Genomic DNA, 16,836 nt, shown 5'->3' with positions numbered 1-16,836 from the left:
GTTCCATCATTTCTCGGCGAATTCTCGTCGTTGTCAAATTTGTTAAATACTTAATATATTTATTTATAAATCTTTTTTAGTTTAATTTTTTCAAATTAAATTATTATTCAACAATCTGCTTAAATAAATACTAAATATATGTGTTTTTCCTTGTATAGGACGGTTTCACTCCATTGGCGGTGGCTATGCAACAGGGTCACGACAAGGTAGTGGCTGTTCTATTAGAAAATGACACTCGCGGTAAAGTTCGACTGCCTGCCCTACACATCGCCGCAAAGAAAGACGACTGCAAGGCGGCTGCCCTACTTTTACAAGTGAGTTATCGTAACGCTATGTCATTTGCGACTCTTATTTTAAACGATACTGTAATACAACAATAGGTAGAAATTGGTTTTACGTATATAAATTTCTTTTATTTTCCTCCTGTTACAGAACGACCATAATCCCGATGTAACATCGAAAAGCGGTTTCACCCCGCTTCACATAGCCGCACATTATGGCAACGATCGAATCGCTTCCTTGCTTTATGACAGAGGCGCGGATGTTAATTTCGCGGCGAAGGTACGTAACTTTTGTAGAGAAAGAAGAATTAAAACATCAAAGTGTCCTCAACTCTTACTCTTCTTGCAATTGCAGCACAATATCACACCAATGCACGTGGCGGCGAAATGGGGTAAGATTAAAATGGTTAATCTCCTCATGAGCAAGGGAGCAAACATCGAAGCGAAAACGAGGGATGGTCTAACTCCTCTCCACTGCGCGGCTAGGTCCGGCCACCACGAAGTAGTTGACATTCTCATCGAGAAGGGGGCACCCATTGGCTCAAAAACGAAGGTATAAATCGGCTTCGTACGTCTCGCTGGCGAAATATTTTTCCGCGTTAATTATCACTTGGTTTCTGTTGACAGAATGGTCTTGCCCCGTTACACATGGCTTCTCAAGGGGATCACGTTGACGCCGCGAGAATTTTATTGTACCACCGTGCACCCGTAGATGAAGTGACGGTGGACTATTTGACTGCGCTGCATGTGGCTGCACACTGCGGCCACGTACGCGTAGCTAAACTACTTCTTGACAGAAACGCTGATCCCAATGCACGAGCGCTCAACGGATTTACCCCTCTTCATATCGCATGCAAGAAGAATCGTATAAAGGTCGTCGAACTCCTCCTGAAGCACAAAGCGAGCATCGAAGCTACGACCGAGGTATGACATTTTCAAGCTTTTCTTCTCTTCTCAATTACTCTTAACTTTATATACTACTTATTGCGTTATAGGTACTTCTAACGTTTACCGTCGTAAATATACGTGATAATAAATATAAGAAAATCAGCAATATTGTATATTATTTTTCACAGTCTGGATTAACTCCACTGCACGTAGCAAGTTTTATGGGATGTATGAATATCGTGATTTACTTATTGCAACACGAAGCCAGCCCCGATATACCGACAGTGAGAGGCGAAACGCCGTTACACTTAGCTGCCAGAGCGAACCAAACTGATATTATTAGGATACTTCTTAGAAACGGCGCCCAAGTCGACGCTAGAGCAAGAGTAAGTACTGTAACTTTCATCGTCGAAGATAAATTTGTTATATAACAGTGCGGATATAAAGAAATATGAATTGTTTGTAGGAGGAACAGACACCGCTTCACGTTGCTTCCCGCTTGGGTAACGTCGACATTGTGATGTTACTGCTGCAGCATGGTGCGGGCGTAGATGCTACAACGAAGGATTTGTATACACCGCTTCATATCGCTGCTAAAGAAGGTCAAGAGGAGGTAAGATTATAAAATGTTACATATATAACGTAAGAAACAGATTTCTTTTATAATGCGTATCTATGATTGCACACAGGTTGCATCCGTTTTATTAGAAAATAACGCCTCTCTTACCGCAACGACCAAGAAAGGATTTACTCCCTTGCATTTAGCGGCCAAATATGGCAATATGAACGTAGCACGATTGTTACTACAAAAGAATGCGCCTGTTGACGCTCAAGGAAAGGTAAGTGCTTTTTAAATGTAACGATTAAAGCTAATAGTAGTAAAGTTAATTAACTTGCACGTATCATGTCACATTATTTTATATGTTGTAACATTTTGACAAATATTTTTTTATCCGTTAATTACAGAACGGGGTAACGCCTCTTCATGTAGCTTCTCATTACGATCATCAAAACGTGGCTTTACTTTTACTCGATAAAGGAGCTTCACCACATGCGATGGCTAAAAATGGCCATACACCATTGCATATCGCTGCACGCAAAAATCAGGTACGTTCACACAACTTTAGTTGTCAAGAGTATTTATGATGGCAAATAAAATCACACTCTTGTTTTCAATAGATGGACATTGCGACTACTTTACTAGAATACGGAGCGAAAGCTAATGCAGAATCAAAGGCTGGTTTCACACCGTTACATTTGAGCGCACAAGAAGGCCATACTGATATGTCAACCCTTCTTATCGAGCATAAAGCAGACACGAATCACAAAGCGAAGGTAGATAAAAAAGGAACACAATGTAATTTTCAACTAACTTTTATTTATAAAATCTTACGTTATATTTATTTTTACACTTTACAGAATGGCCTTACGCCTCTACATTTATGCGCACAAGAAGATAAAGTAAACGTCGCTTCCATTCTTGTGAAGAATGGTGCTCAGATCGACGCTAAAACTAAGGTAACATAACTGATAAGCCTTTCTATAACTGTCGTGTATGTGTAAACTTTCCGAAATGATTTACACAGCTAAAAATCAGTATTCGTTGTGATTACAGTAATCAACGCGACTACGATTGTGTCTTTAGTTACAGTGTGTTAGCATTTTATACATAATTAAATTACCACAGATGATGTAATCTTCACAAGTGATTGTTCATTGCTCTATATGTCCATTGATAACTTTGAAATAACACCTATCTACATGACACAGTGCAGTGCAGTAGTGTGACTGCTGTTGGTCTTAAAGGATCGTTACAAATAAGACGTATTGGATTAAATAGTAAAATAATTCGTGAAATTATATACAAAATTAAATCCAATTATTCAATAGACATTACATTCAATAATGCAAAAAAGAGATCTTATGTCTTATTGTATTTTTTCCAGGCTGGATATACGCCATTGCACGTGGCGTCTCATTTTGGTCAGGCAGCTATGGTGCGATTCCTTTTGAGATCTGGTGCTGCCGTTGACAGCAGCACCAATGCTGGCTATACTCCTCTCCACCAAGCCGCGCAACAAGGACATACGCTTGTTATTAACCTGCTGTTGGAAAGTAAAGCTAAACCGAATGCTGTAACTAATGTAAGTGTTTCATTCCATATTGTTATGAAATTATTTATAATATATAATCACACTCACAATGTAAATTATTTTTTACAGAATGGACAGACTGCTCTGGATATCGCACAAAAGCTCGGCTACATAAGTGTCATTGAAACGCTGAAAGTTGTCACAGAGACTATTATCACAACAACTCATACCGTCACCATTGAAGAGAAATACAAAGTTCAGGCACCCGAATCTATGCAGGAGACATTTATGAGTGACAGCGAAGACGAGGGCGGTGAGTACTCGTATTTAATCACGGAACCATTTATTATCTTTTTACTGCTTACTATTTCTATTTGCTGCATAATTTATTGACGGATTTAAGGTTTGCGATATTGGAACAAACCATTATAAAAAACTTAACATGGACTTAACGTGCATAAGATAGTATCATGGTTGTTTCAGAAACAACTTGTTTCTAAAACAGCTTGTTTCTGATATCGCAATAAGTTTTATAAACATGTATTTTGATAGCTTATCGCTTAGCAGAATTATTTTTATCTTGCACATTAGGGTTTTAGCATCGACATAAAGTAGAAATGATACATGTGAGAGAAAATAAAAATCGATAGTACAATAGTGCTATCAATAGTAAATTTTGCTTAAGCTGATAACATGCGTAGAAACGATAGTATTTGATAAACTTTTTTAATTCTTAAGACAAAATTATATTCTTCTAAATGTATCTACCTGCGTATAAGCGACACATTTTCGCAACGTATTTTACCCCGCGTGTATATTATATAGATTAAATAAGATTAAAACGAAGGTGAAGCTTTTCGGTGGATACGGTAATTGCACGCCAGAAAAGTAAAAATAATGAATCATTGCATGTGTGTGTGGAGGAGAATCACGAAAACGTAATGTTAGAGAATTACAAAAAACAAGCTAAAAGTAGAAGTATATATTTATATGCGTAAATCGACAGGTAAATGTTCGTCCAATTCGTAATGCGAAGATTAGATAGAAGTACTGAATTAGCGGTAGAGTTCTGAGAACGAAAAAGTTTTCCGCATGTACGATGCATGACGCGAACACCATTAGCATGTGAAACTTACAATTAGTTATCCAATAGAAACTGATCTGACCCTCTCCCGACCCACACGACCACAACGGTATAAACTATATGAGATAGTCAGGATAAATAGAAAAAAATCGCGAGTTTCAAGAAGATAAAATTAGCTCTATCAAAGGTTTTAAGTTCTTATATCTGTCTATAAAAGTTACGAAGTCGATATCAAAATGCTACGTGGAATTATTATTTGCTTGATTGTTGCGTTCATGTTATTTTGCAAAAGCATGCAGTTAGCCAATATTCACTGGGTTGTTGTACATTATACCTCTGTCGAAATTAAAGAAAAGAATAAATGATCGTAAAACTGGTTGTGTATACATGTACATTTAAGAATAAAATATGAATCAAATAGTTTCAACACAAAAAGAGTTCGATATTGTATTATAATATATTGATCCTTATAAGATCGCGTAAATCATATATTAAATCACGTATTAAATTAAAGAATTGTCTATTGATCTAACAATGTATGTACATTGACATAGAGCCTGTAGATGTATAGAAACTTTCTGTTAAAGAATTAGTTTTGTTCTAGTGTGAGTTTATTTCCGACAGTAGGGACATTTAAATATCCTCGCTCCCATCTCAGAATTATCTGTAGTCGAGCGCGTAGAAAGACGTACTTGTGCGCCCAAAGAACAGAGGATGTAGTTCATAGTTCGGTTCGTAACTTACATTAGCGATACTCGGTATGCTTATTGAACAAGCCGGAACCCGCGCCACGCGCGCATCTCGTTCCCCGACTCCTGCGTATAGTAGCTTCGGCGTTAATTTTTTTCTTTTTAACAACCCAGTGATAGAGAGCAAAACTTAGAGAAAAGAGAAAAAACAAACAGTGTATATGGCGCGAAATTAGCGTTCTGATGAAACCATGACCTTACCTCGACGGCGTGTACGATGTATGTAGGTGGTGATGAAATCGGCACGACAGCCATGAATGTGTACGGGCAGCCTCCGCACGCGCAACACGTGTATCTTCCTTCTTACTACCAGGGCCAAATGACCTATACCCGTAAGTTGTCTGTACTCTGTTTCTGTTACACTCTCTCTCTGTCTTCACGCGTTCCAACGCGGAACGCAATTGCGGCAAATATGCGTAGATTATACATTGTATGTACCACGCTAGCACTGTCGCAGAACGACGTGATCGCGAAATGACATGTCATTGTTAATTGTCGTTCTCTTGCCGCGACATCCCGCATAGAAATTTCCAAAATTCTTCCTAGGTATAGATTCCGATCAGAACGCCTGCACGATTACGATCCAAATTGGTATGTCGAGCTATTGCGGTTTTGCAATATCAATTCTTGTTATCCCAAATACGGGGGTTTTCTATCTAGAATCGCAACAGAAACAACGTGAAGATTTGCGTCTCTTTTTTCACGGTATAAAATCTGTATATTTTTATGGCACCATTTTTATACAATGTATCGAATTCAATAAAAACGAACATGAGAGTTACGTATCGCGCGATATTTAATTTTTTATTATTAATACTTTTTAAGTAGTACTAGTTATAAAAAATTCTACTTTGTTTGATTAAAAGTTATGAGGAGCTAGACGAACTTATATAAAATTAATGTCACAGAAAATTATTGTATCTTTTATAAATAATCAGCAGAAGAAGTAATAGTTTTAAATCATTTTTATTACTGTGTGTAATAAAGCTAAGATAAATGTTCTTTCTTAAATTTTTCCAAGAATAAACATAATACATTGCATCTTTGTTTTATTTCGCAGAATAAATTTTTATATTTGAGAACAATTCGAATATTTTACACGTTTATGAGTCGCAAGAGATTTTTGTATTATATATATATATTTTTCGTCTTTTTTTTTAGCTCGCGCGAACACTTCATTTCTGTTCGGAATTCTCTTCACAAATAATTCACTTAATTTGAAAAATTGAACCGTCTTGTAATAATACTACATCATTTGAACATTTATTGCTGATGACCAAATAAAAATCAGAAAAAGTTCTAGAGAAACTCCGGGAGAAGCAAGTGGGATCTTCTTTCATACTTTTTTTTTATTTAATTTAAGATCGTAAAATATTGCGCTTCTGATCTGAATCTTCACAGATTTCCCAGGCAGGGTCCAAGATTCTTTTGGGAAATCGGATCGGGTCCCAATTAGATCTCAGAACGTTTTCTATGTGGGAGCAGCTGCTTCGTTATTTTTGACGATTAGAGCATCGTGACGTAGCGGCATATACGACGTAGTATCGGGAGTAGCATCGATCATCGTCATCGTTATTATTTCGCCGGCAGCGTTTGTATGTACATCCGCATCTCGGATCACGCTCCACTCTTTCACGAGTACATTTCGACTTGATCGAACCTTCATACATCAGATCTGCATACAGAGACACGCGCACAGACACAACTATTCCTCGCCCGCTATTTCTGTCACACATTTATTATTTTCGCGTTCGTCTTCCCGCACCATTCCTCTCTTTCTCTCCCCCCGCGCCTCTTTTTTCATGCTAGCAGTTCGACGATACACTAAATTACATCCTGCAAGCGCAATTATATTCGAAACACCCAAGTTACATAGCAATTTTTAATTACGTCTCTCTTCCATGTAATTGGAAACGCTCTATTAAGACGAAGGCTTCATTTAATATAATTATATTTTACTATAAGAGAGAGAGCGTTATTGATAATATGTACAATTATATTTTACTAGTTTAATATATATTAAAATCTTCTTGCATATAGTGATTCAGTCGATCGTAACGATATCATCGTAATACATCAGGAGTTTAGAACGCACCTAGTGCACTATATTTATGGGTATATTTTTAAAGTTCATTCTCTAGACAAGGTCGGATTTAAACGCAAATATAATATTAAATTTCTGACACAATCAGGATATCTGTAATGTAGTTCTGACATTGTTACGTAATCTTTTCATGGAATACTTCACGATCGTGTAGACACCGACGCGTTATATGTGGTTTCAGAGTTGTGTCGCGTTCCCGACGCAATCAACGTGATCTTGTAACTAATAAAAAGTAATATGCGTATCACTGCGTATGATCGTTATCATTATCCCGTGCATAATAAATAGTTCGCATTCTTTCGTTACCGCGCGCGCGCGGCGGCAGCTTCGTTCAACAAACAACGAAAGAACCGAAGCGACCACTCTTGGCTCTTATTTATTGAAGAAATACGTCAAAGAACGCTAGTTAACGTGTAACGGAGCACATCCGCTGCCGTAAATAAAAAAAAAATCATAAAAGACGTCATTGAGATAATGAATAGTAAAACATATATGCGGACTCTGTGCAACGTCAATGTTTATAGACGGACACTTGGAGTACAAGGCTCAAAAGCGTTTCTCTCGGTATAATGAAAAAATTACTCGTCTCTATATGCAAATATAGAGAATCAGAATCGACTGAAATCCATGATCTTTTGGAGTAATCGGACCGGATCCCAGAAAGTTTTCTATGTGGATACCACGCGATTTAACACGAACATTTTAATCTTTTTTTGCGTTTATTCACACGAGATTTGCTGAATTTAATTGATTATTCCTAGGATTTCCTAGCTCTCCGAATACGCACTTGCACGTGTCAAAAGTGTCAAAAGCGAACCCGCGCACCAAATCGCTCGCTTCGGAAGTAGAGCAGAGGCACACGAATTTATAACTCCTGCAGAGCGGGGGATCTGGTCTTCTTTGGGTAGACGCAACTTTACCTACGTAATAAAAAGGCAACGGGGAATAGGGCGTGCAGTTACCGTTAATGCAATTTACATAATGAGTTGCGCGATCGTTATATCAGCCGACCGAAGCGCGCTTCGACGTCGTTCACGTCGTTCACATCGTCGTCATCGTCATCGTCGTCGTCGTGGTTGCAGTTGTTGTAACTACCATCGCGGTACCGCCCTCCACTTCGGCTACCTGTTATGCAATCGCCATAGCGTGCGTGTCGCACAGCCGCGTTATTAGTGCAGTCAGTCCAACCCCTGCCGCCTTGGCGTACCGCCAAACACACGGATCCCGGACCGAAATAATCTCGTATTTATATAACGTTTATACACGCGCGCAGCGGCCGTCGATTGAGAGGAGGAACAGTGAAGAAAATAAAACGTGCGAATTGTAACGCACTCACGCACGCGTCGATGACGTCCACGCTCGCCGCGTGTACACAATTGCCGCGCGTGAACGATATCGCGTCCGTCGAGCGTATTTTGAACGGGGTCGATCGTCGATCGTCAATCGGCTGAAAATAATACCGGCGAACTTGAGGAACCGCCAAGGGATTCGGTCCGCAGGACAAACGCGGGTTATTTCCCCCCAAAATTTCATCTTCGCTGATTGCTCGAGTTACGAAAGCTGATGTCACCTATGATCATCGCAATTAAATTCGTACGATCGATTAACTTACATCGCGGACGAAAAAGAACGGTCGTGGCGAACGACAAGTATATAATTCCATCGATTATCTCGCGCTCACGCAAACGAGAGTCTTTATCTTTTTTCTTGCGCGGTGAACTTCGACATAACGTCGTCGCGATACGCTACAACGTGGCTTTATCAACTAATTGGCGCCACTATTACGCAAATCGCTAGTGAAATACGCTTCCCTCATCGATTCTTCTCGCCACGGCCGGCGCGGCGCGAAGAAAGGCGCCGCGGGGCCGGCGGGGTACATAAAGTGGCGGGAAAAGCGAGGGGAAAAGCTCAAAGGCAGTTACTATTATAAAATTGGTGATTCACGGAATGAGGTCACGTTTCTAACGAGAGCCAGTCGAACCTGTATCAATCTTCCCCGCTCGAGCAGTCGCTGTTCCTGACCCCCCGTCGACGCCACCGCCACCGCCGCGCCGCGAAAATAAAGGAAGTATTCAACGCGCGCGCGCGCTCGCGCGCGCCCGTGTGCTTAACGCAATTAAACGAATTGAATCTAATCGAGTGGATGCTTAGCCGCCGGCCACCGGCCGCCCCATCGACCGTGTGCCACTGTGCGATATTCAAAGTGAGGCCACGGCCTGCGAGCTGATAAGCCGCACGCGGCCGATCAACCGTCGGTGCCGATAAGGAGCGAAGGAGTCGAGGACGCGTCGACCGATTTCCCGAAAAACGAAAAGAGAGAGGAAAAGGAAAACGCCGATAACGCGAACACGTTGCCGAATCGTTCTGCAATTCGTCGGTGCGCGGTAAAAAATCTCGTCGTAAAAATATATCGGAGGCCGCTATTCGTTCCACGCTACCTGTATATCGAGAGCACGCGTTGAGCGCGAAGTTCCGGACGAGCTATCCGGACGGCGCGTCGCGATAGTGCATCAGTGCGCTAACGACGCTCGAGAGGATACGGAACGCTACCTCCAAGAAGGAGATTCGGCAGAGCGAATTCTATACGTGAGAGAAAGAGAGAGAGAGAGAGAGAGAGAGAGAGAGAGAGAGAGAGAGAGAGAGAGAGAGAGAGAGAGAGAGAGAGAGGGAAAACGCATCGGCGAACATGGCCAAGGGACGAGCGAAGAAAAAGAGATTCACGTGCGGCTGTTCGTGCGGGTGTGGCAGCAGGAACAGGAACAGTGACGTATTATGTAAATATCGTGCATCTGTTGCGTTATACCACCGCTTTATGCCGCCGCAGCCGTAACGTTCGAATCACGACCCTCCCGAGATCTGGATCGCTCACGCGAGCGAGCGGAAATCGCGAAACAGACCAACGCGAATTTTTCTCTCCTTTGACCGAATGAAACGCCGCTATTTCCTTATATCGGAAATCTGACTGATCGTGATATAGAACCTTGTGTAATAATCTTGTAATAATACTAACGCTATTCTTGTAACGCGATATTTGGATATTTATTACCGATGATAAAGTAAAAATCTGAAAATGCTTTTAAAAACGTCGGAAAGAGCAAGTGGGATCTGTTTGGATTCCCTTAGGATCGCGTTATGCCTATTTCTGATTCTTTATAAATTTTTCAATTGTGATTTATGAATTTTTTGTGGCAAATTGAACTAGGTTCCAATTAGATCTTGGAAAGTTTCTATGATACTATGTTTCGTACAAAAGATGTGAAAAAAATTACTTTTAATTTTTTTTAAATCAATTTATTTTAGAGAAAGTATGAATTTTGCAGCAGCAAAATTATTGTATAAATATTAATAGAAAGTATAAACAAACCTGGACACGGTAATCTATCGAAAAAGGAGGTTTCAAGCTTTTAAGTTCGCTTACGCAGCTTCTGTTGATTAACGACTTACAATTAGCTATGTAGTCATCGCACAAATTGAAAATTGGCGCAATCGCGATGCAAAAAGTAATGCAAAAAATTTCTATGCGAAAAGACTGGTTTTGTTAAGTTTTGTTCCGATAACTAGTGTTTGCAAAATGATAACGTGTATCGTGCCACGCGACTCTATTTTCATAACGTTTTAGTACGTTTTAAGTACGTTAACGAACGTTAAATGCTGACTTCCCACGGGTCTTTGTTCATACGGCATAACGCATTCTTGCAATTAAACATCATCTAGCTTGCTAAGTCTAGAATTTTACATCATCAAGTTTTACGTCATCAGCTCTCAATATACTATTAATCTCGAGGTAATTAAACCGATTTAATTTTCCGATACACTTTACGCGATACATTTTTTTCATTGCATTTATGATTTCTGGTCTGCACTAAATTATTAGCTCGAAAGAAGTTTTTCTTATTATGTTATTTTTTATTAAATAATCTTATTATGTAGAAGTCTTGTCAGTTTACTAGAAATAACTAGGTTTCCAAAACTCCGCTTTACAAAAAAAAACCAGAATTCTTTTTATCTTTATACAAACAATAATAATTTATTTCTATAAACAACGATCTATATATATATATACATTTAAGTAGCAATGCAAAAATGTACGAATTGTAGTACGTAAATATTTCAATACGACGAAAAATCCAGGATGAGTCGAACCGATAATTAAAAGTCTTAAAATGCTCGTCTCCGATACCTACATCCGAAAATATCTCAAAAACATTCTCACCCTAGTGGAGGAAACACGTTCAACACGTTAACCGTCACGCGTCACTCGCCGTTGTGTATTTACCAACGCCGGTGTTACTACGTGATAATCGGTGCTTACAAAGAGATAACAGACCGCGCCGTGTCGCGCCACGCGACCGTGTTTTCGCAAGCTCGGAAGCGTTAATGAAAGCTAAACGCCCGTGCTCTGTAGCCCATTGTCCACATTGCAATCGGGAGCGCGTCGTGATCGCGTGGTGGACAAAAAGTTAACGGATATCCTCCGGACATGGTGCATATGCAAATATCGGGACAAGTTTTTCTTCTTGCCGCGGGAGCGGTAAGCTCGATCTCGAGATTTGCTTTGATTCTTCTGTCGTCACGCTGAAATGTTTGCTAATTGATCCAGGAAAAAAGAATCGAGTAGTTATTTACGTTGATTCTGAGTTGAAGATGAAAAATGAAAACAATTCTTTTTTAATCAAGCAAAAATAAAAGTAAAAGAAATTAACGGAAGCGGAGCTCCAGATATTTCAAAATGGGAACTCCTCGTGCAATAAACTTTTAGCTTATTAATTTATTTGAACGTCAATTGACGTTGAATCGTACTTGAATACAACCGACTGCAATTTTGTGTCGTAATTTTGTAGAGCACCGCAAACTGCAGAATCGTCCCTGATTTTGAGGGACGCTCCGCGCGCGCATTTAGCACTGAATGGCACTGTTGTTCGGATTGCCGCGTATTTCTGCGTGATACACGAGGTATACAGAGGCATTTAAATGCGAAATAATTGTATGGTTGCAAGAGAAAAACAGGAATTATTTTCCGACACGAGAATATTATTCGCGGCTCTAATTAATACTCGACGCTCGATGCGCGTTGTTTGTAATAGATTACGTTTGCATTTTCCTTAAGATCGAGTTATGACGATCTCGCGTTCTCCATTCGAATTCGTGTTTGTTGTCGCGTGGATAATGCAAATTAATCGGCAGAGAGAGACGAGACCTTCATATCGTCTCTCCTAATACCAGCTTGTCCCGAGGCGGGTGGACTTGCGTTCGACTCGCGCGATCGCCGCGAACGAGCGGGCAGACGAACGAACGAACGAATGAACGGACGCGCCAAGCGGCCACGAAGACTCGGCTTCGTATCGCGAGGTATCGCCAGACTCGCGGTACTCGGATAAAAACATTATTCGCATGCAGCGCGCGTTTCGCTGCTTCGCGCCGCGCGTTCAGTGCCACGCGTTGCGTCCGCGGAAAACGCATCGTCCGTCCGTCCGCTCGTGAACAGAGAAGCCGCGGGAAGGAGAGAGAGAGGGAAAGAGCGGACGTCCATCGTTATCGCGCAACGGGATCAGGTACGATCGCACGTATCGTCTTCCCGCCGCCCGGACGCCGGAAGACCCGAATACGGACGCCAAATACGGGCGCCGTGGAACGTGATTCCGGCCGCGATCGAGGCGGCCGAGAGTGGCCGAGAGCGTCGTCGCGTCGTCGCGTTTAATAGAGCGGACCGAGGAACGTGACCCGGTGATACGCTACTACTGTTGCGATACGGCGATGAAGCGGACGAAGCCCTCCTCTCCCCCGTCAATGACGCAGGGGGGTGCGAATGATGGTCGTGATGGTATCGCGCGCGACGACGACGACGACGACGACGACGGCGCGCCCGATCAAGGGCGGCGGAACTCGCGGCGGAAGAGGAGCGCATCCGCGATTCGACGGACGCCCCCGACTCTTCGGCTCTTCCGGCGAAATATTTTTAGCGTCTACGCACGCGGCCGGGATATACGACCGCGATAAAGTCGCGTATCGTAGTCGGGTTAATTGCCGTTTTGCCCGCGCGGCGAGCGGCGAGTAACTGGGTCGGCCGAACTGATGGTGAACGAATAACAAACATCCCGCCGCCCGTCGAGGAAATATCATCTCGTTAATGGCCTCGCGGCGTTAACAAACGCTCCGTTAAAAATCCCGTGATAGATAGATAGAATTCCCCGTGACGCGTGAAAACGATATTGCGCCTGGTGCGTATTGCGTAAGATCTAATTGCTTCCGTATTTTTCTCTCGCTCCTTAATTGTTTCTCGGACGGCGCGGCGCGACGCGAAAAAATTGAAGCGGCAGCCCAAATAGCGCACAATTGTAATACATAATCGGGACGTAAGACGTCTTTTAAGATTTTGGACATTGTGCCGTTTGGGAGATTCTTATCCGATTCAGGATCAATTACGTAAAGTCAATCGAAGTCTGGACCAGTCTGGACCGCGAATTCTGATACGGTGACTTATTTCGCAAAATCTCCAAAGTTCACTCATTTTTTGCGCAATGCTGCCGTCGTCGGCGATACGCGCGGATTACGGGCAAGCGATAAACGACAGATCGATAAACGAATCCAGCGGAGAAGACGTAATTAGTCTCGTGTATCTCCGCGTCGTGAATGTCGTCCGCGAATTTCAGCGAGCAAAACTGACACGATCGTTGAAACGGTAGGTACCTACGTCGCGCGTCGTCGAAACGACGTGATTTCGCGACGGTGCGATTACGTCGCGTGAGAGAGATTCGAAAGGTCGGTATTACGCGATCGAAGGGGAAGGTTTTTCCGGCACGCCTTGACTTCCCTCGGCCCTGAACGCGCACCCTTGAATCTTTCGTCGGACGGTTTTACGTTCTTTGATTGCGATCAGCACTATTCTCGCGCGTGACGTCGCGCGTCAACATTTTAACTGCGCTCAACGAGATTCGACGTGATTATTGTGTAGCTTGCCATTTCGCTGGCGTAGTTCGCAGCGGAAAGATATAGATATAGGTCGCTGCCCATGAGGTCGCGCGCGTAGATGGAAGCGGGCCGGCTTTTCAAGAAAGAAAGAGAGAAAAAGAGAACGAGAGAGGGAAGAAGATGAGCGAAATCGCCGCGGCTCTTCGGCCACCGTGGCCTTGAACATCGTTAAAATTAGCGCTTCTACGTTACAGTTTCCTATACGGCGGCGCGGCGCGCGGTAACGTCGTCCGTCCACCGTTTCGAATATTTACATTAATTTTAGATATTAACGGGCAATATCACGAGTTCCGCGGAGTAGCTCGTGATGTCACCTCATAGGCGAACCATAAGGGAATGGGGTAACGGCAGCAGAGCTGGGCCAGATTTTCCTAGAACTGCGCCGAAATCGTCGTGAAATGTAGATCAGGAATGTCCACGGAGAGCGCGGACGTCGGCGTGCCAAAGATATTCCCGTCAAATTCGTTGCATTCCGCCGAAAAACAATGATACGAAATCTGGACCACTTGAATTTGAAAAGCTACGTTAATTAAGCCATTGATCAAAAGAATTTGTATTGTGTCATTATTAGTCTTTATTCTTGTTTTTTTTTATTTATCTCTCTCATATATTTTTATAATATTTTAAATATTTTTTAAATTATGTTATTATTTTAATTATATTATTTCTTGCATAACATTTTTGATTATATACAAGATGTTAGTTTTTTTTATGTATTATTATACATTACTATCGATGCTGTGTTGCAATAATCTCTGCCGCATGTGCGTGTTAATCACCAATTAAGCGTTTTTTGCTCGCAAGATTTTTGCATTAGTCATAGGCAATTCTATTTAAAGAGGTAACAATAATTCCCACGAGATACCCAAGATCCCAAGATGAACGATGTGTTTATCGGAATGATTCTTGAGAAAAATATGTTATTATCGAATGGTTAATGGTGCTGGATCGCGGCGATCTTTTCGGCACTAACAATAAGCCGCGTAAAGTTAATTTGTGATTATGGTAACGGTACGGCAGAGAGACGTTGTGGGAGGCGAATTTGTAGGCTGACCGTTCATTAGATAATATCATGGCCTACATTCTTGGAATATCTGATAACGCGGGATCGTAAGGCGCGCGGCTCTCAGTCGCATGAAAAATGTGATACGGTTCGTACACGACCCAGCCGACGTCCCATCAAATTACGCTCGTTTATATACGTACCTCTTGGGTGTGAGATGTATCGAACCGTGACCTCAATTGACAGAAGGTATGACGTGATTTCGCGACACCCTGCCGTTAGTACGTGGCACCGCGCGATATCTATAAACCTTTCCGCTTTCTTGAATAAAATTGGCCGAAACCCAGCTTATTAAATGTCGTAAAAAAAAAACGTCCACACACACACACACACACACACACACACACACACACACACACACACACACACACACACACACACACATTTAATATATAATATTAAATACATAATTAAAGGAAATAATTAAAACTGGAAATCAGAAATTTTGTCATATTTTTATTTAAAAATTTATGAACCGCGTGTAGCTCTTAATTTCTTCCTTTCGTCCCGTTAGATGTTCAAAGCGAAGTGTGTATAAATTACAGACTTGATCCATTTTGTAGTTACAAATACCTTGTTCGATAAGATTATTATTTAACATAGCAATAATTTTTATCGTACGATTAAAGATTGACGAAGGGGTTGAAGGTTGAAGCGTAAGGAACACTGTGCACGCGAATCTTCTGCAAGATAGTAACCGTTACAACTGCGTTGCGGCTCTGTTTTTCATTCGGATCAACGAGTGGCGTCTGCGATTTGAAACACTCGAGGACCCATCGAAATAATTTAGAACATATATACCGTCCGATGTACATTTAATCCGGCGCGATAACGTTTCTATCCCGCGCAAGAATCAATAGAGCCATCAAATCCTCTTCCAGCGGCGATCGTACACAATTTTGATTTATTTAGCAAAAACTCCAAATCGTTAGACATGCCACGTGCCACTCAGACACACCAAAATACAACAGATCTCGCTTCTTCAGCTTGACTACAACGATGTACTTGGCAATGGTTTCTTTCTTATTTGCAGGCTCACATAACTCACATTCTCACTTGCGTATACGCATACTCTCGTAGAGATTGTACCTGCGAATATATCTTTTCACACATCGTACAGCTCATTCGAACTCGGTGACATACCGGAATATGAGAGTCTCATCCGTTTCCTCGGACTCTCCCGTTCGCTCTCGCGAACGTATCCGCGCGTCTTGTTGTCTACCTTATTATTAAGCCTAATATTTATCGCAGGTGAGGATCCAATGCTCAGCGACCAACAGCAGTACCGATACATGACTGTTGACGATATGAAATCCATGGGGGATGACTCGATGCGCGTGAACGTGACCGACGACGAGAGAGATAATCGACATTCCGGAGGTAAGTAAACATATATTGGCTACGTTCCTCACGCGCGCTTTGTCAGGTATCAGTCGGAATAATATCGTCAAGTCGTCGCTTGCTCTCGAGTCTTTCGCGTTGATTATTGGTAATTCTGTTGAAAATCAGTAATATTCCGTCGGGATATTATTTTTAAGCGATTCTATATGCGCGTTGAATCTATCTAATCTGTTGTTTATACAATTCTGCTGGTAATTCGATAAT

At 41.8% G+C, this 16,836-nt stretch overlaps 1 protein-coding gene and 1 long non-coding RNA gene across 2 annotated transcripts in view; one reads left to right on the top strand and one right to left on the bottom strand.

Moving 5' to 3' along the window:
- LOC143905134 (uncharacterized) overlaps nucleotides 1-16,836 on the top strand; it is an 83,195-nt gene that overhangs the window by 27,329 nt on the left and 39,030 nt on the right. Inside the window, 14 exon segments of the mRNA XM_077420313.1 lie at nucleotides 159-314; nucleotides 433-561; nucleotides 637-834; nucleotides 909-1,205; nucleotides 1,358-1,555; nucleotides 1,636-1,782; nucleotides 1,859-2,008; nucleotides 2,136-2,276; nucleotides 2,349-2,504; nucleotides 2,589-2,687; nucleotides 3,116-3,313; nucleotides 3,392-3,575; nucleotides 5,323-5,427; nucleotides 16,483-16,611. Of these exon segments, the coding sequence (XP_077276439.1) occupies nucleotides 159-314; nucleotides 433-561; nucleotides 637-834; nucleotides 909-1,205; nucleotides 1,358-1,555; nucleotides 1,636-1,782; nucleotides 1,859-2,008; nucleotides 2,136-2,276; nucleotides 2,349-2,504; nucleotides 2,589-2,687; nucleotides 3,116-3,313; nucleotides 3,392-3,575; nucleotides 5,323-5,427; nucleotides 16,483-16,611 (2,287 nt within the window).
- LOC143905155 (uncharacterized) lies at nucleotides 3,163-13,877 on the bottom strand. The gene is made up of 4 exons (XR_013259122.1): nucleotides 13,623-13,877; nucleotides 5,297-5,751; nucleotides 3,371-3,451; nucleotides 3,163-3,274 (listed from the first exon to the last, which is right to left on the bottom strand). It is a non-coding gene; the product is annotated as an uncharacterized LOC143905155 (long non-coding RNA).

The sequence above is a fragment of the Temnothorax americanus genome, unplaced genomic scaffold, assembly GCF_048541705.1.
Source record: "Temnothorax americanus isolate GAGA-0224 unplaced genomic scaffold, ASM4854170v1 Scaffold6, whole genome shotgun sequence".
In the NCBI taxonomy this organism is placed as follows: domain Eukaryota; kingdom Metazoa; phylum Arthropoda; class Insecta; order Hymenoptera; family Formicidae; genus Temnothorax; species Temnothorax americanus.
The sequence above is the reverse complement of the archived record's forward strand: the minus strand, read 5'-3'. Positions and strand labels throughout refer to the sequence as shown.